Source organism: Epinephelus fuscoguttatus, linkage group LG2 (genome assembly GCF_011397635.1).
Source record: "Epinephelus fuscoguttatus linkage group LG2, E.fuscoguttatus.final_Chr_v1".
Taxonomy (NCBI): Eukaryota; Metazoa; Chordata; class Actinopteri; order Perciformes; family Serranidae; genus Epinephelus; species Epinephelus fuscoguttatus.
The window spans coordinates 47,770,779-47,795,759 of record NC_064753.1 but is presented as its reverse complement, the minus strand read 5'-3'; the positions used below and the strand labels follow the sequence as shown (position 1 = coordinate 47,795,759).

At 43.7% G+C, this 24,981-nt stretch overlaps 2 protein-coding genes and 1 long non-coding RNA gene across 4 annotated transcripts in view; 2 read left to right on the top strand and 1 right to left on the bottom strand.

The window, feature by feature from the left end:
• LOC125879973 (uncharacterized) overlaps positions 1 to 24,981 on the top strand; it is a 119,020-nt gene that overhangs the window by 74,857 nt on the left and 19,182 nt on the right. The gene's annotated exons all lie outside the window — the stretch shown is intronic.
• lins1 (lines homolog 1) lies at positions 1,016 to 7,151 on the top strand. Of its 2 annotated transcripts, none has more exons than XM_049561686.1 (6): positions 1,016 to 1,377; positions 1,468 to 1,557; positions 2,592 to 2,724; positions 3,393 to 3,977; positions 4,200 to 4,383; positions 5,724 to 7,151. In XM_049561686.1, exons 1-6 carry the CDS (start codon positions 1,021 to 1,023, stop codon positions 6,517 to 6,519), a joined length of 2,145 nt encoding a protein of 714 aa, XP_049417643.1. In that variant the 5' UTR covers positions 1,016 to 1,020; the 3' UTR covers positions 6,520 to 7,151. The 2 variants fall into 2 exon arrangements, with proteins under 2 accessions (XP_049417643.1, XP_049417634.1); XM_049561677.1 differs by having other exon boundaries at positions 4,197 to 4,383.
• adamtsl3 (ADAMTS-like 3) overlaps positions 9,099 to 24,981 on the bottom strand; it is a 315,217-nt gene continuing 299,334 nt past the window's right edge. The window contains exons 25-32 of the mRNA XM_049561501.1: positions 23,223 to 23,405; positions 22,967 to 23,092; positions 21,293 to 21,547; positions 20,725 to 20,908; positions 14,388 to 14,592; positions 14,193 to 14,296; positions 13,840 to 14,054; positions 9,099 to 13,180 (exon numbers count right to left, since the gene is read on the bottom strand). Coding sequence (XP_049417458.1) covers positions 13,062 to 13,180; positions 13,840 to 14,054; positions 14,193 to 14,296; positions 14,388 to 14,592; positions 20,725 to 20,908; positions 21,293 to 21,547; positions 22,967 to 23,092; positions 23,223 to 23,405 — 1,391 coding nt within the window. The 3' untranslated portion in view covers positions 9,099 to 13,061. The remainder of the gene's footprint in view (positions 13,181 to 13,839; positions 14,055 to 14,192; positions 14,297 to 14,387; positions 14,593 to 20,724; positions 20,909 to 21,292; positions 21,548 to 22,966; positions 23,093 to 23,222; positions 23,406 to 24,981) is intronic.

The following is a 24,981-nucleotide window of genomic DNA, read 5'->3' as shown; positions in this document are numbered from 1 at the left end:
TGACTGAATTATATTCAACTGTAACCTTACGGTTAAAGTCCATTACATTACTGTGATATAACAGCATGTTCCTGTAAAATTTCTGTATTTAACTGTAACCTCACAGTTAATTTACATTGGATTACTGTGATTAAACAGAATTACTGTATTTGATTGTAATCTCACAGTTAAACTCTATATGTTACTGTGATTTAACAGTGTACTTCTGTGAAATTACGATATTTACCTTAGTGAATTTCACAGTAAAGTTCTGAATACAGTTAAATACAGTTGTGATAATAATGTAATTTATCTAAAAAAAAATACAGCTACATATTGTAAATTCATTCATTCATTCATCTTCTAACCGCTTCATCCTCTTGAGGGTCGCAGGGGGCTGGAGCCTATCCCAGCTGACATCGGGCGAGAGGCAGGGTTCACCCTGGACAGGTCACCAGACTATCACAGGGCTGACACATAGAGACAAACAACCATTCACGCTCACATTCACACCTACGGACAATTTAGAGTCACCAATTAACCTAGTCCCCAATCTGCATGTCTTTGGACTGTGGGAGGAAGCCGGAGTGCCCGGAGAGAACCCACGCTGACATGGGGAGAACATGCATATTGTAAATTTCTGGAAATAATTTGCAGAAATATTATTAATATTTTTAAAACAAACTACTATTTTTCTATGCACTCTGACATTACCGTAAAAGTACAAAAAATATTCCCAGCGTAAATCAATTTATTTTCATTGTGAGTTAGAAAATAGTCTGTAGGTCGTCCGACACCCAGCACCATGTCAGTGCTGTAAAATGTCTACTGCACAACGTGAAGGTTCAGTCCATGTTTACTACCAAAATACTATGTTTTTGACTGATATATAATCCACCGGACAGAAGCGCGCTGAAAGTTGCTTTTATTTTGAAGGCTCATGTGACATACATCCGGTTTTATCGTGTTAACTCTCGGTGACTTGACTCAGCTTCTGTGTTGTCGACCCATTTGTTGTCGCTCTGCTTCCGTGTGCATCACATGGCAGGAAGAGGCAGCAGCATCATGGAGCACACAGCAGGCTGCAGAGACAGCTCCTCCGTCAGTCAGCGCTTTGACTGTCTCACACATGTGTCCAGATGTTTTCAGACGGGGACATGTCCCACACGAAGTGCTGCCGAGGTGGCCCGTGTGATATTCTCCGGGGTGTGTGGACCGGTCCCCGGTGAGGACAGAGAGAGTGGTCCTGCAGAGAGCTGTGATCTGACCTGCATCAGTGTGAGTCTGGTGGAGAGGATCACCTCTGACCTGACGTCCCGGGTCCTGCCTCCTGCACTGACCTCCTACTGCGGGGAGATCCTGACGGTGTTTCAGGACCTGGATCTCATGTCCCAACTTGTAAGTGCTCCACTCTCCTCAGGCTGACCATGAAACACAGATACATCTTAACACAAGTGTTTTATACAGTGAGATCTCACTCCCTCACAGGTCCAGCTGTTCCACGCTGAGGACCAGATCATCTCACATCTCGCTGCAAAGACTGCATCAACATGTGTTTGCTATCAGCTCCTCAAATCTGTGAGTTCTCAGGATGAACTTTAAAGAACTTAGAAAACTTTTCTGTCTGTCATGCATCATGCATCTGTCCATTTTGTATTAAAGGTCCCATATTCTGCTCATTTTCAGGTTCGTACTACCCTCTGTCTGAAACACTCAGTTTTAGTGACTGTATCTTTAATGTGGGATTTATACTTCTGCGTCAAATTGGCGCCGTACCTATGGCGTAGACTAGGCATCGATGTAGAGCCCCACACTGTTGCCTGATGTGCACCTCCCCAGTAATGTCTCTACATGTCACGACCCCCTGTCTGTTTTTGTAAGCTGAAACCATTTCCCTCAGTGGAAACAAAGCTTTTATAAGACAGTTGTTTTGTCAGTGAACCTTGTGAGCTGTAATGGAGCTGAATTTTGTAACATTACTTTTGTTAAATGTTGCTGTTGTCCCTGGCTTCATATGAGTAGAGGAAAAGTCCACTAGCCGCTAGGCTAATTTATACAACGTAAAATGCCATAGGCTTGTGCTAATAACGTTAGCATGTTGTATTTGTGGGGAAAATGTGTCCAGATAAAGACAAGTGTTTGTCTGTGAATGCTGCGAGTTATAGTGAAGCTGATTTGGGCACTTGTGTTTGAAACTGTCTCTATTAAGCCATGTTTAATGTGTGTTTAATGTGTATTTTGAATCAGTAAGACTTTACAGCACTGCACAGAAACCCTGATGCCAACTAGTGTTTTGGAGGTGTAACTGCAGAGTGACACACCAGCACAAGTATAAATGCTCACAACGGCGTAGGCCATGTGCGTAGACTACGGCGTAGACTTTGCATAGCGCTGATGCACAAGTATAAATCGTGCTTTGATCCCCCTCCCAAAAAAGCCCAGTCTGCTCTGATTAGTCAGTGTTTGAGGTTCTTCCACATCTGTGCTCTCAGTGCCTCTGCGTCCTTGCTGCCAGGAGAATGACTGTAATGGTGCTCCAACGGCATGAAAAAATGTATGAAGTAAATGCCACATCAGAATCAGGATGTATGATGTACAGTTTAATTTCTCAGGGCACCGTCAGTCCTGTGTGGCAGCAGAAGTGTGTGCAGACATTCTACAACTCAGCCCTTGGTCCTGAGCTGGACGCCTGTCTGTGGTCGCTGACTGAAGTCCTGAAAAGACTTCTTAAAGGAGCTCATCAAGGTAAAACCATGGCCATGTCATCATGCTAATTTGCGGTTTCTGTCATGTTGCTGTCCGTTAGTCACTCACTCTACAGCATGGAACAGCACTTCAAAATAAAGTGTAGTTTTTACAAATTTGACACATTCGTGAGTCAGTTGTGGTCCATTCAGAACAGACCTGGGACTCACTTTTGGACCAGGACCCACCAGTTGGGAACCACTGGTCTACAAGAGCCTTGTGATTAATCATTTTATCCCCATTCAGTTAAGTGGGGTGCTAAAACAAAAGGAGCTGGCTCGGCTTGTGTTAGTCTCCAGTGTGTTTGCTCTCTGGCCTCCATGGTGTTCAGGTATTTTCGTACCGCAGAAATAGAGCCTTTTTGGTTTTAAGCGCCATTGAACAACTTTCACAGGAATGAACAGCGGTCACACCTCTGCTGCTGTATCCAGTTTTCGCAGCAGCCACCATAGTTAGCAGCTCCTCTGTAATGAGCTGAACAGAGTCTGAAAACCGCTCATTTTTAAAATGTTGCTTAAAAACTTCTGATGTCTTTGTTCATCTCTGCAGTTTCTTGTAAGTCGCTGATCAACATTCGTTGTGTCTGAACAGATTTATCTTCCAACATATCTTTGATGTGTTGTTGCGTCTCATCTGTCATATTGAATGTGTGTATTTTCTTCCATCAGACATCCTTGGGAAACTTCTGTCAGCGTTTGACTCCAGCCTCAGTGCTTTGTGTTCAAAGTTCCTGCCTGAGGAGAGAAAAGAGGCGACGCAGTGTTCAGTGGAACGCTGGGGAACAACATTCTGCCTCCTGCTGGACCTGCTGGAGGTGCTGACCGCATCCAGTTTGATATGTGGAGCCGGTGTGTGTCTGAAGAGTCAGAGGATAACTCACATCCACTCCTCAGCACTGCTGACAACAATCAGCTGCTGCTCAGAGTATTTTGTCAAAAAGCGAGCGCTGCTGCTTCTGAAGAGAGCGGTGCTTCAGAAGGCTGGAGAGGACTGGGCTTCAGGTGACGTGCTGTCCACTGGAATAAAACACAAGCACTTCAGCTCTGATATGAGTCTGCTGGCTCACAGCGTGCTCACAGCTGTGGCTACTAACTGGCTGCAGAGTGTTCAGGTGGAGTCAGCCTCTTTCTTTGGGGGGGCGAGATGCGTCAGAGTCGAGGAGGGTCAAAAACCAGATTGTGTGATGCTGAGGGCCGTCAGCCTGCTTCTTCTCAAGTCCATTGAGCTTCACATCCAAACAGCTGGAGGAGCAGGTGAGAATCCATGATGAAGTGATCTTCAAATAACGCAAAGTATCAAGATGTCTGATTGAGTGGCATTAGTAGATTTTTTTGCTCACATGCTGCAGGCTGTAAACCCAAAACAGAAACTTGAAAGATGCCAAAACTATTAGTCGAGCTGAGGGGAACTATCAGTTCCTCCGCAATACAAGGTGAGGCTTTATGCTGATACCGTCCTGTGTCCTCTCACAGCAGGAGCGGACAGTGCTGCAGAGGTTTCTGGGTATCTGCAGAATCTGTGGGGCTTCCTGCAGCAGTGCGGTGTCCAGCTGACGGAGGTCACTCACCGCTGCTGCTGGATCAGCCTGCTGTTTGGAGAACAGGACGATGACATGATGGAGGCAGCCAAAGCTTTGCTGTCCATATTCTTACATCACAGGTACAGCAGATATACAGGCGCATGTGTGATTTCTTTTCATCAACATGACATTTAGACAAAGTTAAATAAGTGTTTCACTGCTGGAAAGATGGTCTGTTGAGGAAGCTGGGCTGTCTGTGCCGTAGGAGAATGATGCAAATACTTCATGACCAGAGGAAAGGGCTGTGATGCACAAAGTTTTTTTTTAGTAATAACCAAAAGTCTCTTTGATGATAAACAAATATGCTGATATATGAGGGCAGGGGTTATATTCAGTCTCAATGACATAAGCCAAAATCCCCAAACAACCTAAGCAAAAACTCTTGCACAAGGTGACCGACAACCATGTTGCGTCATGTAACATCGGAGCTCTCCGTTACACAGAATCAACTGAATTTGCACTTCTGTTTCTGCATGTAAACAAACCAGGTAGCTGTCAGCTGTGCACTCGAGATCAGACTGGAAATGTAACCACTTAAAAGATGGACGAGTACTTGCTATCTTCCTATGTGTGTACATTTTAAACAGAAAACATGTTTTATATTGTGATATTTACTGGAAATGACAGAATACAGCCAACAGCAATTAGGCTGGCTTGTTATTAGCTATGGTCATTTAGCTCATGAGAAATTTCCAGCCTCCTGGCGATCTCTCTGCAGCCAGCTGACACCTTACTTTGGGCTCTGTAGTGAAATGAGCGGGCTTCGTTTAGATAATCCCTAATTTTAACTTCATAAATCAGCGGCCCTTCATCTACTGCGGTGCTTTCAAAGCAAGTGACAGGAATAAGTGCAGACAAGGTGTCCCACAAAAATTCAGCTCCAAATGGCGCAACTTGTCACGGTGCGTTAGGACAACTCCTTCATCAGCTTCAGATCCAACATGTCGTCATATTGGTGCAGTTTAAGTTTCCTTGACTCAACCATGTCTCATCTTGTCACCCCAAAAAACACACGCACTTTACAGTCAACAAACACAACATGTGCTGCTCTTCCTCTCCCGCCTCTGCTAAAATTTGATCCTTCGTGTTGCCGTGCTTGACTCACAGCCTGACAATCACTAGTGAGCTCACTGGTTTGAGCTCACACATTGGACCAGAGCGGCAAAACCAGAAATCAACTCAGTCCTACTTCCAAACACGCTTGATCAAAGCTGAGTAAGTTTCGCTTGAGATCACACCAAAACAGGAAGTGCACGCTCAGATTTGTCCATCTTGTAGACTTAAATGTGAATGGTAGATGGAGCAAACACGCCTTCAACCAAAGAAGAAAAACCAATCAGTGAAATCAGATGCAGTCCAGGGCAGTGGTGGTATCATGTTTTCAGAGTGAGCTGACTGAGCTGCTTGTTTCCTCCTGCAGACGGTGTTCAGGGTTGGAGGACTCTGCTGTGTTGGAGGCAGCCTGTGCGTCCGGCTGCAACCCTCACTGCCACTTCCTGCTGCTGCTCCAGAGCATCTCCTTCGACCACAGCATCCTCCTCGACTTCCTCATCTCCACTGAAACCTGCTTCCTGGAGTACTTTGTGCGGTACCTCAAGTACCAGAGAGCCGACTGGCCGGGCTTCACTGCAGCATGTGGACGAATCAGCTGGCCTCAGCTGTCACTGACTGCCTCATGTGGTGGTGATGTGTTAAAGGTGACATGTAAAGGTCAGCCAGATGGAGTTGAACTCAGCTCCTGTGACCAGCCCACAGGTGTTACTTCACCAGTGGGAACAATGAGTTCGGCTGCTGGGATTCACCTTGTAGAGTACGACAGTTCTGACGAGTCTGAGCCAGAGGACATGGAGGTTTGTCAGGATGAACCAGGAGCAGCTGTGTGTGAGAACATTAGTGCTATGGATGTGAAACAAGAGATTAGTGGACAACCAGTACCCATCAAGCTGGAACAGTATGAGTCATTGAACTCACCAGGATCACTAAGTGAACCTAACTCCACACCAGAGAGAAGACCAGGAGGACCGCCACTGTCGGTGTTACAGACTGAGGAAGCATCACGTCCAGGTTCACAGGTGACCTGTAAAACATTAGCCAGAGCAGTCCTCTGTATGTCAGCGCTCAGAGAGGTGGTGACGAGGCTGCAGATGAAGAAACTCTTCCCATACAACCCTTCGTCACTCTTAAAGCTCTTAGCACAAGTAGAGAACTGTTCCTAGCGATCATGTCTGTTACAGTTCAATAAAGATATATGTTTTGTGAAATGTAAATAGTCCAGTGTCTGTCCTCCCATGATTTTTAGACATGTCCATGCATCTTCCATCAATCAATCCAGCACCAATCATTTGCCATATGAAATCATACAAACAGGGTTTATACACATTTTTACTAACACATTTCCATGGGCCTTTCCCAAACCGCCCCTACAACCTCTCCCTACCCACTTTCACTCTGTTTCCAGGGTCCACCACATTCAGTGCCATCCCAAACCAAGCAGCGAGGAGTGGAACTGCGTTATAAAACAGCAATGGCTGCGTTTATCCCCTTCACCTATCCCCTCAGCTGCGAAGGTGTCTGCAATAAACTCTGTGATGGAGTGGGTAGGGTCTGGTTTTGGACAGGTCCCATGACTGAAACAAATTTTCATCGCCATTGCATTCTGTGGAAAGTATGTGTGTAACATTACATGAAAAGATTAAAGATCCATTAATAAAAAATGTACCAGTAGTTTCTTAAAATAAGCAGCCAGTCAAAAACTACATATAATAGTTGAATACTTGTGTTTACTGCATCTGAATCAGGGAGTCATCTGGCTGTTGGGGAAACCATGACCTGAAAAAGCTGGCTTGTGTCTTCGTACAACTAGAGGGAATAATGTGAGTGAAAATTATGCACCTTCAGTGTCACAGTACCTCTCTGCAGTTGGGGCTTCGTTTCTGGACACAGCACCGAAAATGGTCCCTTGTTTGATGGTGCATGCATCACTGCAGCTGACAGCAGGTGTCACATTGGTCACTAGGGTAAACTGGTTAGCTGCTTTAGCATGGCTAGCAAGTGGTGCCTCTCCCATGTGTCAAATGTCAAACATTTTACTACACAGTCCACATCTTGCATGTCCTGGATCTTGCTCATTCTCATGCCATGCCTTTGTATTGTCCAAGTGAAGCCGGACATTAATACATCTGCATTTTCCACTTCCAACACAGTTCAACAATGTTCTCCATCATGCAGCAAATAAACTCTGACAGCCGGCATGACTGTCTGTAGTCTCGTTTCCATTACAGTTTTGTGCAAAATAAATGCGCTATTTCTAAAGTTTCGACAAAGTACAATTGCAACTTGCAAGTGTTTCCATTAAAAGGTGTTCTGCGTATGAGCTGTAATTCTCATCCCGCGAGACTCCACTTTGTTTGCGGAAGTAAGATGGACATTCCAAATCTCTTGCAACCTGGAGCAATCATCTCGGTTGCCACTGCTGCGGTTGCAGTAGTCTACAACCCAAGATGAAGAGAGCGAGTGGTATTCCAAAGGCAAAGTCCTTACGTGTGGCAGCGACCACGGATAAAGGATTTCTGGGAGAGGATCATGAACAAGGAATTCACAGAGGACTTGAATGTCTGGTGACGTATATTTGAAAAACCACCTCATTAGAGTGTAAAAACGTTTTCTCAATATTTCAGTTTTTTCGAAATGCAGGTGTTTCCATTATCAGTTTATTGGCAGTCATCCAAGGTCCAGCACGCTACTGAGAGAGACTGATTAAACAACGAGCACCAGCTGTGCCAATCAGCTCTCCTGGCACTGATCTTCTTCTCCTGAAGCTGAATGCAAACGATGATCACCTCCAGTGTAATTTTCACATATATATCTTGAAACAATGATTAGAATGTCACAGAAAGTTGTTGCATACAATTAAGAAAAGTTGTAGGCGTAAATCTAATGTCCACCAATCCATCTGTCCATTTTCAACTGCTTATCTGAGGCCAGGTCGCAAGGGTGGCAGGCTAAGCAAAGTACTCCGGGCATCCCTCTCTCCAGCAACACTTTGCAGCTCCTCCTGGGGGCCAGATGAGATTTATGATCCTTTCAGTGTGTTCTGGGTCTGGCCCGGGGGCTCCTACCAGTTGGACGCACTTTGAACACCTCTAACTGGAGGCACTCAGGAGGCATCCAGTTTAGATGCCTCAACCACCTCAAAAGGCCCGTTTTGATGCAAAGGGGCTCCTTCAGAACTCCCTTTGGATGTCAGCCACCCTGAGGAAACTCATTTTGGCCGCTTGTATCTGTGATCTTATTCTTTCGGATACTACCCAGAGCTCATGACCATAGGTGAGGGTTGGGACGTATATAGACCGGTAAATTGAAAGCTTTGCCTTCTAGCTCAGCTCCCACTTCATCATGACACCCCAGCAAAACCGCTGATCCATCTTGCTCCATTTTACCCTCACTTGTGAACAAGACTTCGAGATAACTGAACTCCATCGCTTGGGGCAGTAACTGTCTCCCAACCCAGAGGGGGCAATCCACTGTTTTCCGGCAGAGAACCATGGCCTCAGACTTGGAGGTGCTGACTCTCATCCCGACGGCTTCACACTCAGCTGCATACCGCCCTACTGCATGCTGGAGGTCACGGTGTGATGAGGCTAACAGAACCACATCATCTGCAGAAAGGAGAGATGTAATTCTGAGGTCCCCAAACTGAAACCCGTCCTTCCCCCCAGAATGGATCATCATGTACATTTTTTTTTTTTTTCAAAATAAATGCAACAAAACACAAAACATTTATGAAGTGATCAAACTGTCTTTATTCCTTTGCGTTTTTATCTAAAGCACTTAAATAATTTGTCGTACTACCTCATATTCCCTCAGTCAAGCTGCAAGTCCACAAGCAGTGCAACGTCACCACACCAGATATACTGTATAGCCATCAGTAGCCGGGGGGAAACACGAAAAATGCATGTTACCGTGTGGCATTTCACAATGGAGCTATAAAACATCGGAGGTTGCGCTTATACACATGCAAATTAAATCAGGTGAGTGGCAGCAAACCTACCACCCAATCAACATATACACGTGCTTTATACTCTAAGATCTTCAACAGGAGTTAAAAAGACACCTTAACCATGAATAAGTAAGAAAATAAAAGTCGCACACAATCTACATACACTCCATATACGATATTGCACTTAGAACACAGTATATACAAGACATTTTACAATGCAGCACATCGGTATGAGAACCAACACAAAGATAACATGGATAGACCCATCCGTCAAAATCAGTGTTGTGCTGGTGCCTCTCACTCCAGAGTCAGTTTCGCCTCAACGACCAAACTGTCCTTCATGTGTAATATCGAAATTATTTTACAAAACCTTCTGGTAGAGAATCATAGAGTGGTGTTGATGAATATATGGATATAAACTCATGCTTTCACAACTAAAGCTCCACCAACAGCAGCAGCTCTTTTCTCATCAGTGACATGTGACTACAATCACAACCCAGTACCTTCACACAGGTGAATGGTCTATTAGGATTTCAATCCTAAATTTTATATGTGACCTGACATTGCTTTTATAAATTAAGATAACAAGAGCAAAAGGCAGTCGAGGCGGCGGCAAAAAGGTTGGGAGCCATTACAAAGCAGGGACAGGTTAGAGCAGTACAGGCCGGGAGTGTTTCCTATTGCCAGAGGAAGAAGGATAAAATCAGAAAAGGTATGCTGGAATGCTTTGACTTGACAAGTTGTGACTTATAAGACCCAATTGGAGCAAATGTGGCTTCTGTGTCATCGTTTTTGAAAGTCTCCATTTTCACCCGTCTATAAAAAAGCAGAGTTTTCAAAGGTCACTATTTTAGGGGTTAGGAACCTCTGTAGTCGTCCGGACGCAAGGTGTAACTGTAGCAATAGTTTGGTGTTTTAAACAAAAATTAGTGTGGATATAACCTGCGAGGTAAAGTGTGTAGAATTAAGGGGGATATATTGGCAGAAAAGAAATACATAAGTTTGTTTTCTTTAGTGTATAATCACCTGAAAATAAGAATAGTTGTGTTTCTGTTACCTTAGAATGAGCCATTTAGATCTACATAGAAAGCAGGTTCTCATCCAAAGAGATCGCCATGTTCCTACAGAGGCCCAGAAGGGACAAACCAAACCTGAAACTGCTTTATTCAGTGTTTTTTACTGGTTAAATCACCTGGTTGGTTTGGTTTGGAAAGAAAGAGACATCTGCAGATAATTCAGCTCCTGGTTAAAACTTCCTGAACATGTGGATCTTAAGTTATCAGAGAAAAAAATTGATTTTTGTAACGCGACATTGCTTTATTGAGTGTTTTCACTGGTTTTAATCATGTGTGGTCTCATTTTTAAAACACTGCGTACACACTAAATGAGGCCTGAATGAGGCGTACGCCACTCCCTACGCAAAAGTTGTGATCTATGAAAACAGACCTGAAACTTTGACCCATGCTGACGAGCATTTTGGAGACGGGACACTGAAGATGCAGATGATAAGGTTAAAGCCTGACTGTAGACACTGTTGAATCTTTTTTGGCATACACCATTTTTGGCTTTTGTCCATACATACATTTTTAGTATGGATCCTACACATTGTTTTATAAATGAGACCCCTGGTCTGTTTGTTTTGGACAGAAAGAGACAGATAATTCAGCTCCCAGTAAAAACCTCCTTTGGAACACTGGAGGAAGTCTTACCAGGAGAAGTTTGCAATCTGCAGTCGTCACTGCTAGATGTCACTAAATCCCCCTAGATCTTACACACTGACCTTTAATCAGTGTTCTCTTGAAACAGCTTTGCATCTTTGGATCTTGGACTCTCTTTCTGGCCCTGACTTTGAATCCTTCTACCACTAGTTTGCTCTAACACCAAGTGAACCAGCTGGGACGTCCAACCCCAACTAGGTTTGCCTTAGACCCCACTATCTCCTGTATTCTCCTTCTCAAATCTCTCTTAGATACTTTCCTGCCACTGTGTGGTTTGGGGCTCCTCCTGGCTAAACGGGGTCCACATGGTGTTTGAACTCTTGACTGACAACTGTGCCTTGGCTCCCTATTCCAACCTGCATGGTTGATGGAGACACTTTAACCCTAACCCTCACATAACCACAATCTTTCCTAAACCTTCATCAAATATTGCCTAACCTTTATTCATACCTCAAAAATTGCTCATCCCCATGACAACTAAATTTCCCCAACCACAGGTATGTTGTAATTGCCACACACAACTGAAATACTTAAAGTGTTGGCACTGAAAATGATCCCATCTTGCTTAATCGTCCAGCATCAATGTTCTGTCTGGCGTTAAGGCTGGTTTTACAGATATGGGGTTTTAAAGGCCAATATGATATTCAAGACAAGTGGTTCCCAACTGGTGGGTCGTGGTCCAAAATTGGGTCATGGCTCCATCCTGAATGGATCCCCTGGTGACTCGCAAACTTACAGTGAATTTCTGGCACACAGCTTTTAGCTGAAGCGCCATTTCCTGTTGTAGAGTGAGTGACCAATGGACAAATACTTGACAGAGACAGCAAACTAATTCGACGACATGGAGAAACACAAGCATGACGCTGAATATATTTAACTGTGTGGACCTTCAACTGATGACGAAGAAGAAATCCGGACCCTGTGGCTTAACCAGTTGGGAACCGCAGGTTTTATGCCGATGGTTTTGTGTCAATATCTTTAAATTGGATCATTTTTATGTCAAAGTGGAACAAGAATTCAGTGTGTCTACCAAACGTTTAAACTTATCAGGATGGAAAAGCCTCTGAAACAGCATCACGTGACACTAAAACACATGGGACACTGGAATCCGCACCAAAGAAATTCTCTTGGGATTAGCAGCTCTTTAAAGCAAGGTGACATACCGTACCCATTTAATGGTAGGGAAAACCAGGGATAGATAAAAGGATAGGTGCGGTTTACAACAACTTGGGTCTTAATTTTACAGCTTTGTCCATATTTTCTGCACTCACTTTGAGTTTTACCTCCATCCAAAGAAATCCTGTTAACAAGCTGTCTAACTTCTGGTGTAGCAAGAAGATCTCAGCAATACTCTGAAAAAGAAATGATGGTCAAAACTATGAAAAGTAGACCCAAGTTGTAATAAACCGGAATTTTGCTTCAATATTTTATATGAATAATTCTATAAAAACACTTCTGAACAATTACACAAATAAATAAAGAAAAGTTTAAAGAGTAAATGTGTATGTAAAAGCATGACTACAAGAACTCTACGCTGTTTTTATGTAGCTGCTGATTTGATGAGCCTCAGTGACATCAGCAGACTGGCTGATGTCTCACTATTCTGTCAAACCCATTCCTCAGTCTAAGTCTTGTTTACAGGAGAGCAGTGGTACGCGTTCTACAATGAACATCATTATATTCCTTTTTGGCCGCCAAGAGGGAATATAATGAATGAATGTCACTATAAACTACACGTTCGCTTTTTGCAGTAAAGTCCAAAAAATCCATCTGATCCCCATCGTGAGCACTTGTCTTCATATTAGGAAGTTGGGTCCAAATCAGAAAATAAAGCCCCTTCATCCTTCTGGCCTTTTGAGGCTCTGTTCAGGATCCTTTTAGGAAGTGAAAGATTCGGACCGAAGCTCGTCCAGTTTAAATATGTGCAGTTCTTGAAGCATCCACTCACAGATGTTGTCCTTTCAGTGTTTGCTCAGTCGTTCGTCTCATGTAGTCCATCTGTTTTACAAAAATGTAGTGCGGTCATGACTGCTCACTGCCACTAGGTGGAGTCCGGATCCTGTGAACAGGAACCACAGCATCTCTGTTTGTACATATCCAGGTAACACAGCTTCAGTCTCTTCACCACACTGCAGTACTGGGTGGTGTCCTTGCATTCACCTGCATGGGAACAAAATACTCAGTTTAATCACTGAAGAAAAAACAATGTGATTGTTGTTGAAGTTTTTTGTCTGAAGTCATATTTCCCTGAAAGAAACTGATACAACTTTTCTCAGAAAGTTTCCTTGAATGGACTCTTTCATTTGGTATTAATTAAAGCCAGGGGTAGATTTAGGGCCTGATCAGACAGAGTGCAGTTGCAGGTTGGACGCAGTTATTCTACTGTAAAGTAAACTCACAGATCTGTACCTTGGGATACTTTGACACCTGCCCTGTTTGGTTCGGTTCAATCAAACTCAAGGTTGTTTGCCCCCTAAGTGCATCTCGTTTAGGCAGCCGTGAACACAGCAATCACACTCAGGTGCGCATCAAAACAACCAGACCACGACCTTCTTGAAGAGGTTCTCGGACCGATTACAAACGAACTCCGGGGTGGTTTGTTTGTGGTGAGAACATGTTCCAACTTTTCTGGATTTTTTCGGCATGGAAATTCTGACCAATCAAGAGCAGCTTTCTCACACAAGGCATATGATCTGGTCCGCTTGTGAACGCCGCCGTGAGAACACGCACCAACTCTAGGCAATTATACAACTCTGTAACAAAATGAAACCCTGATTCGGACCAAAGCAAGACAACTCTAGGTCTGAAAGCAGCCTTACTCCCACAGGTGGTGGTGTTGCAGTGCTGCCAGGTGGAAGGCCGTTGCAGCCAGGCACAGTGCTGGTCAGCCAGAGTCCTGCCACTCCTGCGGTGAACACAGTCAACTTTGCGGGACTGAAAGCCACTCCCACAGACGACCGTGCATGCCCGCCACGCACCAGGACGCCACTGGACATCACACAGGTCAGAGGAACAGTTGCGTACAGATGCAGGCCTGAAAGACAGCAGTTTTAGTTGTTTTTAGTACTATGCATTCATTACTGTGGCACTTTTGCACTCCCCTTTCCATACTACTACTAGATTTGTGAGAATACAGACTTGATAGTAACACTCTGTATGCGTGTGTGTATACCTGTCTCTGAGATCACAGTCTGTGAACGAGGAGCCGTTGGCATGTTGACAGCTGACAGATCTCTTCTGTACAGTGGTGGTCGGGCCTAAACACCTACCCGAACACTGAAATCAAGTAACATAGAGTTCACACTTCACATTTCATTTTCTACATCATGTAACAGACACAGGTGTTTAATTCTGTGTTTGACTGTACCTTTCCCCATGGACTGGTTACCCAGGTTGGGCAGTAATTGGCGGTGCACGGCTCTGTGTCTGTGGGCCGGCTCATCCTCTCACAGGCAGCTGCTGTCAGAGTCCTCACTTCACCTCTGGCATCCAACTGCTGACAGGAGACCTGCCGCTGCTTCCAGCCACCTCCACATAAGGCTGAACACTTTGACCACTCCGACACCAACCATCTGAAATGATGACATGACACAAAAAAAATACTGACACATATCTATATATATATCTATATATATCTATATCTATATATATATATATATACACATACAGTGCATTAAGACAGGATTCAGACCCCTTCTGTTTTCACATTTTGTTAATGCTGCAAACATTAAACTAGGAAATAAGGATCCACCAATTTATCGGTTGAACACCAGTATCAGCCAGGGGCGCAGATGGGATTTTTGAACTGGGTGGGACCAAGCTGTCAGCAAATGATATATACATGTATATATATACACACATATATACACTGAAGCTGCAATGAACATGAGAATCCTGAGTTTTCTGACTGAATGAGCATTGGTAAACAAACATTATTTTACATTTAGCATACTTCAGGTAAGAAGACATCTTTTGGTTCTTGAAAAAAAAACGCTGTGATTATTTTTCTTTCTTCTCTGTCTTCATTACATTGGAAGTCGGAACTCAGAGTAACGTAACGTAACAACGTAACCTCCGAACTGAGCGCTTCCCAGTTTAAAAACTGGGACATGGAACATGGAATTCGAAAAAAAAATGGACAGTTAATGAAATGAAACTAAAAACCCAACGTTTATGCTTGTAGATGCTAGATTTCAATGCTTTTCCAACTTCAAAACTCCGACTTACGAGTACAACTGAATACACCATTAGTCGTAGCACAAACACTGGGCTATCAATGGATCAGCTGTGCAGTGTTAACTGAGAATTACGTGGAAAATTGAACACCTTGCTTTCCCAACTCAGCAAGGATCTGCTCCAGCCTTTCCCCTTCTTGAATCGGTGTAATGTGGATTGATCACTGACAAGGCTACTGCCACTGCCATTTCAACTTTGTGCTGCATTGTAAGTTAGCCTAACTAACGGAACATTGACCCTCTTTTTTACCTATGTGTGGGGAGGACAGTGGGGGGGACAGATTGGGGTCACTATAGTGCCATCTGCACGCATGGTATCAGCCGATAATAGCTTTATTAAATACTATTGACAAATAATATGACATTCACCAACGGCAGTGGCTGATGTTTTTCTGTTGTGTCACATTAATTTTATACAGGCTAAAAAGCGGGGCTCCAGACTAATGGTGTCTCGTCTTTCCGTCGTCCCAGGGACAACAGAAAATGTGTCTGGGACAAACAGAGACGTATTTACAATCATGTTGTTAGGCAGTGTCAGGAACCTAAAATAATAATTTGGTCAACTGGTCTATTTGTCCAAATCTCACCAGAGATTGTCCGTGATGCCGTTTTTATTTATGATATTCAGGTGTTTCACTGAGTACAGGGCTCCCGACATGTTGTTCTACAACCAAAACTAAAAGACACTAAAAAGCCACACAGAGCTGAGGAGACCTGCAGAGTCAGGTAATAATTTTCTGTGGCTTTTCTTCTACAAGCCACACCTTTCACATTATACATAGCCATTTGACCCATCGCTAAAACGAAAATATTGATCAGTGTAAAGCGTACAGTAACTGAGCACCATTAGGACAGTATCGGTTAGTGTACGGTTGGGCACCATGGCTTGAAAATAATATTGCAGGTTTTTTTAGGCTATATCATGATACACGATACATATCATGATGTCTTGAAATCGCCAAAGTACTGTAGACTACTAAAATATAAAATTATGAAATAAAGTAGCTACTGTCATAACAAAGCTGAATGAAATATTGTTATAATAAAGTTGAATAAAATACTGTCTCATTTAAGTTGAACACATTTTTGTTATAATTAAAAAAATCAAAGCGGAACCACTGGTGCTTTTACTTTGAAGGACCCGGCTTGTCCTGGGCTAAAAGTGTTGATGCTTTTGGTGTGAACTTGAAGCTTACAGTCACCGGTTAGCTGTAAGCAGAAAGTTAAACTGTTAAAAACATAGAAAACATGAGGATTTATTCACTGTGTGCAAGAAACATACTAACAGCTCTCCAGTTCATATATTAATAGTGTTTGCAAGTTGCACTGGTGCTCCATGGTCGCAAAATGTGACTAAATAGTTACTGTCTGGAGCTCTGCTGCTACAAAGACACACACTTCCTCTGCTCATGCTATTGTTAACCTCATTAAGTTAAACTGTTACCGTGGTGCTGTTAAATTTATTTATTTAACCTTTATTTAACCAGGAAGTCCCATTGAGATCGAAAATCTCTTTTACAAGAGAGACCTGGCCGAGGAGCAGCCAGTCAAAACACATTAAAATGCAACAAATACAACATATAACATAAAAGTCCAAAATAAAACAGCAAATATTCAAACATAGTGGCCTCTCAAGAAAAAAAGCGTAATGATTTTCTCACTGTAAACTGGAAACAAACCAACACCTCTCCTGTTTATATATTGTTATTTACAAGTCGCAGTGGTGCTCCATGGTCACAAAATACAATTTAAAGGAATAGTGCACCCAAAAATGAAAATTCAGCCATTATCTACTCACCCATATGCCGAGGGAGGCTCAGGTGAAGTTTTAGAGTCCTTACATCACTTGCAGAGATCGGCGGGGGCAGTGGCTAGCACACCTTATGGCAGACGGCGCCCCAGACTAACGTCCAAGAACACAAAATTTAATCCACGGAGTATCTCCATACTGCTCATCCATAGTGATCCAAGTGTGCTGCAGCCCAGCCATAAAAAGAGCACGGAGCACAGAGAAGCAGTCAGAGCTACAGGCTACAGTGAGGCTAAAAACAGAGTTCATATGACATTTTTCAAAACAACTTTTTATGCTGCGGCTTCAGGACACTTGGATCACTATGGATGAGCAGTATGGAGATACTTTGTGGATTCAATTTTGGGTTCTTGGACGTTAGTCTGGGGCGCCATCAGCCATTAGGTGTGCTAGCCGCTGCCCCCGCCGATCTCCCCACGGGATGTGAGGACTCTAAAACTTCACCTGAGCCTCCCTTGGCATATGGGTGAGTAGATAATGGCTGAATTTTCATTTTTGGGTGCACTATCCCTTTAATAGTCGCGTTCTGGAGCCCTGCAGAAGAGAAACACACCTCACCTGCTATTGCTCGGGCGAAACTGATCTGGATGGTCAGAAGAGTGTGTGATGCATCATGTTTGTGAGTCTTTATTTTTGTGTGTGTGTCTGTGAGATGGAGAGAGCTGAAACTCTGAAGTGAGTCTCATACTGGTGGCTCAAAAATTACGTGACATTTGTACTTGATGTTCACGATATAGTTATTTTACACATTGCACGTGGAACAAGCCATGATACACAGAGTATATTCGATACATTGCCCACAGTGACTGATTTCCTATCTGACTCTGTCTCAGCGGACAGTGAAAGAAACACTTCTATTTTAGCTATTAAAGCAATTCTTATCTATAAATATAAACAGAAGAAATCTCTAATATAATGAATCTTTATTCTCAGTGAATCTGCTGAAATATCTTGGAGACAAAAGCTGTCATCAACACATTTCTACAGTCCAAGAACCCAGATGATTTGATTTGACAGTTCCTCTGTCTTCTTTGTGTGCGGCTGTTTTCTTGATGTGGACAGTAAAAGGTCAGCAGCAAAGGCTGATGTTACACTATGCTGCTTTAAAAAACACTGTCTAAGCAGAGAAAGCTTCCTATTGCTGAGAGTCGGACTGTAAGATCTTCTTGGGTATGTGAGTTTCTTTCTCTGTCTTTCTCTGTATTTTGTGTCTTTCAGTCTACAACAGTCCGCAGTCCTGGCTTGACTGGAGCTAATGGTGGGTCATTTGTGCTGCATTAGTAAGTGAAGCTGGCTCAGTGTGTGGCAGCGGGGCGGGGGGGCTGACTGATGGGCTGTATGATAGGTAAAGGCAGGCTGGCAGAGCTGGAAGCAGTGGGGGGCTCAGGGTGAGGAGATTCTGCTGAGAGTTACACTTCTGTTGTGACCTGGCTGCTCCTCATGAATTCATTAGCAGCCTGCCCTCTCTGTGTTTCTCCCTCATCAAAGTCAGTGTGTCAAAGAGTCTACCCGGGGTCTGTAGGCTAAAAGCAAATATCAATCAGTCAGTGTAATGTAATTCTAATTGATCGCATGTTTATTGTGTAACAGCCCTGTTGCCTAAAGAAAATGTGTTGTGTTGATGCAGAATATCAGCTGACTTTGTAATCAGGAGCTGGAGGGGATGATGGATGGCGAGACACCTGCCAAGCTGCAGACCACTGTTAGAGACCAACAAACAACAAAACCAGTATTCTTTCAGTGACCCGTCACTTTTTTCCCAGTGACCCATGGCTCTGTCTCCAGTGGGTTTTTAGCCGACAAACGTGGGGTTTTTAAGGGACTCTTGGTGCTTTCTCCAGTGGCTTTTTAGGCACCAAATGTGGGTGTATTTTAGGGGCATGTCCCTCTTTTTCCAGCAATTTTTTATGGCCCCTGAACGCAGTGTTTTTAAGGGACCCATGGCTCTTTCTCCAGCTTTTTAGGTACCAAACAAGGGTGTTTTTATGGGACCCATTGCTGTTTTTCCTGGGGCTTTTTAAACCCAAATGTTTGTGTTTTTCAGGGACCTGTGGCTCTTTTCCCAGAGGCTTGTTAGGCACCAAACGTGGATGTTTTTTCAGGGATCCATGGCTCTTTCTCCAGCAGCTTTTTAGGCACCAAACAGTAGTGTTTCTTAGGGACCTGTCCCTCTTTTCCCAGCAATTTTTCTGCCCCCAAACGCAGTGGTTTTGAGGGATGCATAGCTCTCTCTCCCCAGCTGTTTTTTAGGCACTAAGCAAAGGTGTCTTTCAGGGACCTGTTGCTGTTTTTCCTGGGGCTTTTTAAACCTCGAACATTTGTGTTTGTCAGGGACCCGTGGCTCTTTCTCCAGCTGATCTTTAGGCACCAAACAGTAGTGTTTCTTAGGGACCTGTCCCTTTTTTCCCAGTGATTTTTCAGCCTGTGAACGCAGTGCTTTTAAGGGATCCATGACTCTTTCTACAAGCAGCGTTTTAGGCACCAAGAAAGAGTGTTTTTAAGGGACTTGTTGATGTTTTTGCTTGGGTTTTTTTTAAACCAAAATGTTTGTTTTTCAGGTACCTGTGGCTCTTTTCCCAGAGGCTTTTTAGGCACCAAATGTGGATGTTTTTTTAGGGATCTGTGGCTCTTTCTCCAGCAGCTTTTCAGACACCAAACTGGTATTTTTAAGGGACCTGTCCTTCTTTTTCCAGCAATTTCTCAGCCCCCAACACAGTGATTTCAAGTTACGTTTAGCTCATTCTCAAGCAGCTTTTTAGGCACCAAACAAGGGTGTTTTTTTGGGGACCTGTTGCTGTTATTCCTGGGGCTTTTTAACCCCAAATGTGTGTGTTTTTACGGGACCTGTGGCTCTCTCTTGAGCTGATTTTTAGACACCAAACCTGAGAGTTTTTTAGGGTCCTGTCACTCTTTTTCCAGCGATTATTCAGCCCCCAAATGCAGTGATTTTAAGGAATGTGTGGCTCTTTCAGCAGCTTTTTAGGCACCAAACAAGGATGTTTTTAAGGGACCTGTGGCTGTTCTTACTGGGGCTTTTCAAACCTCAAATGTAGATGTTTTTTAGGAATCCATGGCTCTTGCCAGCAGCTTGTTAGGCACCAAGCTGTGGTGTTTTTAGGGACCTGTCCCTCTTTATTCAGTGATTTTTCAGCCCCAGAATGCAGTTATTTTAAGGGATGCCTGGCTTTTTCTCTGGCAGCTTTTTAGCACCAAAAAAGGGTTTTTTTTCAAGCCACCTGTGGCTGATTTTGCTTGAGCTTTTTAAAACCCAAATGTTTTTTTTCAGGGACCCATGGCTCTTTCTCCAACAGCTTTTTAGCCCCCAAATGTGGATGTTTTCTATTGATCTGTGACGTATCCATGGTTTGAAAAAATGTACAATGACAATTTTTTTCTCTGGGGATTGGCTGTGTATAATCTGTCTGTCCCATTCTGGGTTAAGCAGATACTTTCTTGCCTTGTGTAACACAAATGATAATATAATCTATTGGACTACGTATTCTGCCTCCTTAATCTAATATCCCACTATATTTAGAACTGCATTAAAATTTGTTATCAGTTCTTATTCCCTGACACTCCGTGTGCCAGGAGCTGGCTCTATAATTCTTACCTGACGATCTGCTTTCAGAGATTGTATCCTGATGGAAGTGTGAGTGTACCTGGGAGGGCAGTCCTGTCTGTTGCAGGGAACTGGAGAAGTGATGGGTTTTGGTATGTGCTGACACATGGCGGGCTGAACATCCTTTCCATCCAGAGTGACGCAGTGAATCCTCCGCAGCCACGTCCCTCTGTTCCCACAGGAAGCGCTGCATGTGGTCCAGTCTCCAAAACGCCAGCCAAACTCTGTGGACACAAATGTACAATACTCACATCTATAGTATCAAGCAAACAACCTACAACAACTGAGGAACCTTCTAATCTAAATGTACACGAGTGCTCTCCACAGATTCTCAGTTTTTAATTTCAAATTTGGAACTGCCCACCTTCCAAATTGGAAACTGCCTGAAGACAAGCTGGCAGAGACACTAGATGTATTTTGTAACTCTGTGGAAGGGTTTAACTCAACATACTGAGGGAAACCACTTCATTTGAGTGTAAGTTTATTATTTTTTTTAAAGATTTTTGGGGGGCATGGGGGATGACATGCATATTAACATTCAAGCTCACAGTTAACAGGTGAATAGATCGTAACAAAATCATCTTCATGCAGACCAACTCCACACTCACCTTCAGTGTGAACGTTTATCCAGGCAGACAGCATATGTCTGGTACTGTTGATGAGGGTCTGGCATCGGTATCGGCCCGAGAACTTCACCTGGAGTGTATTGACCTCGAGGACACGACCTCCCACCAGCATCCTGTACTGCAGACCCTGACCAGGACCAGGACCCTGGGTCTGAGCTGGACCTGAAACCTCCTTCAGGGTCTGGTTGTTGAAGTCCCATCTCACTGGCAGTTTGTGGTCAGGAACTACTGGGCAACCTGTTGAAAGGCACAAACAAAATGATGTGTAAAGTTCTTCAATAATCCATTAAAATGGGGAATATTTACATTCAAAGTCTGTTTACTGGTTTGGGGGGGTACTATACACATGTGAATGGTTGTATAGAGATTTTTATGGCTCCAGAGGGAGCTGTGTAAAGTCTGATAAATTTTCTCAAGCGATGTCACTTGTGGCAACGTCAGCTGGGGCTAAAGACAGAGAAGAAAGAAAAACATCTGGAGGTATGCAGTTAGAAGTGAGCTTACCAGACCTCTGTAGCCTTTTCTTCTCTAAAATATTACTTCATTCTCAAACTCTCAGAGAAACAGATATGTGTGAGATGTTTTGAACGTGCAGAGAGTTTTAACATGAGCAGAAATCTTGCAGAAACACAAATGAGCTATTAAAGTCCAGCGGTTTATAAATGTATTCAAATAAATTTCTAATTGACGTAGGTGCTACATGCACATTTAAAGGTTACTTCCCCAAACAAAAGACACAAAAGAAGATGGACAACTATCCCTACATGTGTTGAGTTAGCAGGGATAACAATAAATGAGAGATGAATCAAAAGGAGAATTTTCCATAAATGTTTGGGAGTGTTAACAGAATGCCCGAGAACATTTTTCCTTTAAATAAGGAAAGAAATTTCCACCATAAATTGATGCACAAACTGGTATTTTAAATTCATCAGAATGCAGGGAATTTCCTGGAGAAGAACTCTCTTTTCAATTTATTCCTTGTTCAGGTGTTTTCACTTAAAAGGGTCAATTCAGGGAGTTGAGCCAGATGGCAAAGCTTTCCATTTACTGGTCCATCTACGTCCCAACCGTCACCTATGTGCCTGAGTTTTGAGTAATGACCAAAAGAATGAGATCGTAGATACAAGCGGCCGAAATGAGTTTCCTCTGAAGGGTGGCGGGGTTCAGCCTCAGAGATAGGGCCAGTTGAAGTGGTCCGGGCATCTGATCAGGATCCTCCTGAGCGCCTCCTGTTAGAGGTGTTCCAAGCACGTCCAACTGGTGGGCAGACCCAGAACACGCTGGAGGGATTATGTATCTCGTCTGACCTGGGAATGCCTCAGGGTCCTTCAGGAGGAGCTGGAAAGCGTTGCTGAGGAGAGGGTCTCCTGGAATACTTTGCTCAGCCTGCTGCCTCTGTGACCCAGCCTCGGATAAGCCATTAAAAATGGATGGATGGATGGGTCATTTCACCCAAGTTGATAATTTAAAAAACAATTTTTCCACTCTCCACCAGCGGTATCTCTACACGCAGATAGTTTAGATTTTTTGTCCACAGGGTTTGGAGAAATTTGTGTCTGAGATTTTCTGTCTCCAGGGGAGTAAAATGAAGGTCAACCTGATTTAAAATTTAAACGAGGATATGCAGGCTGTGTTCATATGCACGCTCATGTGTACCTATCCGTAAAATGTCTCCAGGCTTGATGAAGACACTCGTCCCACGGTGTGACGCCATGAGGACCCTTCTCCTGTTCAGCTCCTGTGAGACCGGAACAACCTTGCTCACTCCAGCAGGGTATGGACCTGTAGACACACACAAACACACAGACCACCAACCATAATGAAATGATGTGATGGTTTTTCATTTTCTGAGTGTGTGTTGATATTTGCAGTGTGTGATTAAATGTTTTGTACAGCTTGTGTGTGAACCCACCATAGACCTGCAGGACAGTAGAAGCAGTGGACTTTCCTATGGTGTTGGTGGCGGTGCAGGAGTAGGTTCCTTGGTTGTGCAGAGAAACATTTCTGATCCACAGTGAGCCAGAAGGCAGAGAAACAGCACCGGCATCGAGTGCTCCATTCTTCCTGTTCCACGTCACTGTGGGCTGAGGAACGCCTGACACACACAGAACAGAGAGAACAATGAGAACTATGGGTAACACCTTAGATTACAGACCCATATTATATTATAGTGTCATTATATTATATTATATTATTTTAATTATTATATACAGATTATCAACTGAATATCTACACTGAAAAAGTATCTAAGTGCAAGATTTCTGTAGCTTTTATAGTCTTCCACTTTATTAGGTACACCTGTTCGTTAACGCAAACAGCTTATCAACCAATCACATGGCAGCAGCTCAATGCATTTAGTCATGTAGACATGGTGAAGACGAGCTGCTGAAGTTCAAACGCAGCATCAGAATGATGAAGAAAGGTGATTGAAGTGACTTTGAACGTGGCATGGTTGTTGGTGCCAGACGGGCTGGTCTGAGTCTTTACTGGGATTTTCAGCACAACCATCTCTAGGGTTTACAGAGGATGGTCCCAAAAAGAGAAAATATCCAGTGAGCCAAAATGCCTTGTTGATGCCAGAGGTCAGAGGAGAATGGCCAGACTGGTTCAAGATGATAGAAAGGCAACAGGAAGTCAAATAAGCACTGGTTCCAACCAAGGTGTGCAGAAGAGCATCTCTGAAGCAACAACACCTTGTCCAACCTTGAAGCAGATGGGCTACAGCAGCAGAAGACCACACCAGGTGCCACTCCTGTCAGCTAACAACAGGAAACTGAGGCTACAATTCACACGGGTTTTCTCACCAAAACTGGACAATAGAAGATTGGAAAAACCACATTCAGATGGAAGCATGGATCCATCCTGCCTTGTATCAACGCTTCAGGCTGCTGCTGCTGCTGGTGGTGTAATGGTGTGGGGGAGATTTTCTTAGTACCAACTGAGCATGGTTTAAACACCACAGCCTACCTGAGTATTGTTGCTGAGCGTGTCCATCCCTTTATGACCACAGTGTACCCATCTTCTGATGGCTACTTCCAGCAGGATAACGCACCATGTCACAAAGCTCACATCATCTCAAACATGACAATGAGTTCACTGTACTCCAATGGCCTCCACAGTCACCAGATCTCAGTCCAATAGAGCACCTTTGGGATGTGCTGGAACGGGAGATTCTCATCATGGATGTGCAGCCGACAAATCTGCAGCAACTGTGTGATGTCATCATGTCAATATGGACCAAAGTCTCTGAGGAATGTTTCCAGCACCTTGTTGAATCTGTGACACCAAGAATTAAAAAGGGGGTCCAACCTGGTACTAGCAAGGTGTACCTAATAAAGTGGCTGGTGAGTGTAGTAAAACACAGAGTAAAATGAACTAACATGTCATAAAATGAAAGTGAAATCACCAAAAAGCACTTTAAGAAAGTGGGTTTTTAAAAGTGATTTAAAAGATGAGATGAGTTTGCAGCTCTGACCTTCTCAGGCAGGTCATTCCAAAGTCAAGGAACTCTGACTGCAAAGGCTCCATCACCTCTGCGAATTAATCTAGACCTTGGAATGACAAGGAGCGGCGCATCCGAGGATCTCAGGGTGCGAGGTGGGACATAGGGCAATGACAGATCAGATAAATAACTTGGAGCAAGGCTTCATAGGGCTTTGTAAGTAATCAAT

Coding starts and splice junctions, on each gene's coding strand:
- lins1 (XM_049561677.1), top strand. CDS start 1,021: ATGGCAGGAAGAGGCAGCAGCATCATGGAGCACACAGCAGGCTGCAGA. Junction 1,558..2,591: donor GCTATCAGCTCCTCAAATCT/GTGAGTTCTCAG, acceptor TTAATTTCTCAG/GGCACCGTCAGTCCTGTGTG. Junction 3,978..4,196: donor CCAAACAGCTGGAGGAGCAG/GTGAGAATCCAT, acceptor GTCCTCTCACAG/CAGGAGCGGACAGTGCTGCA.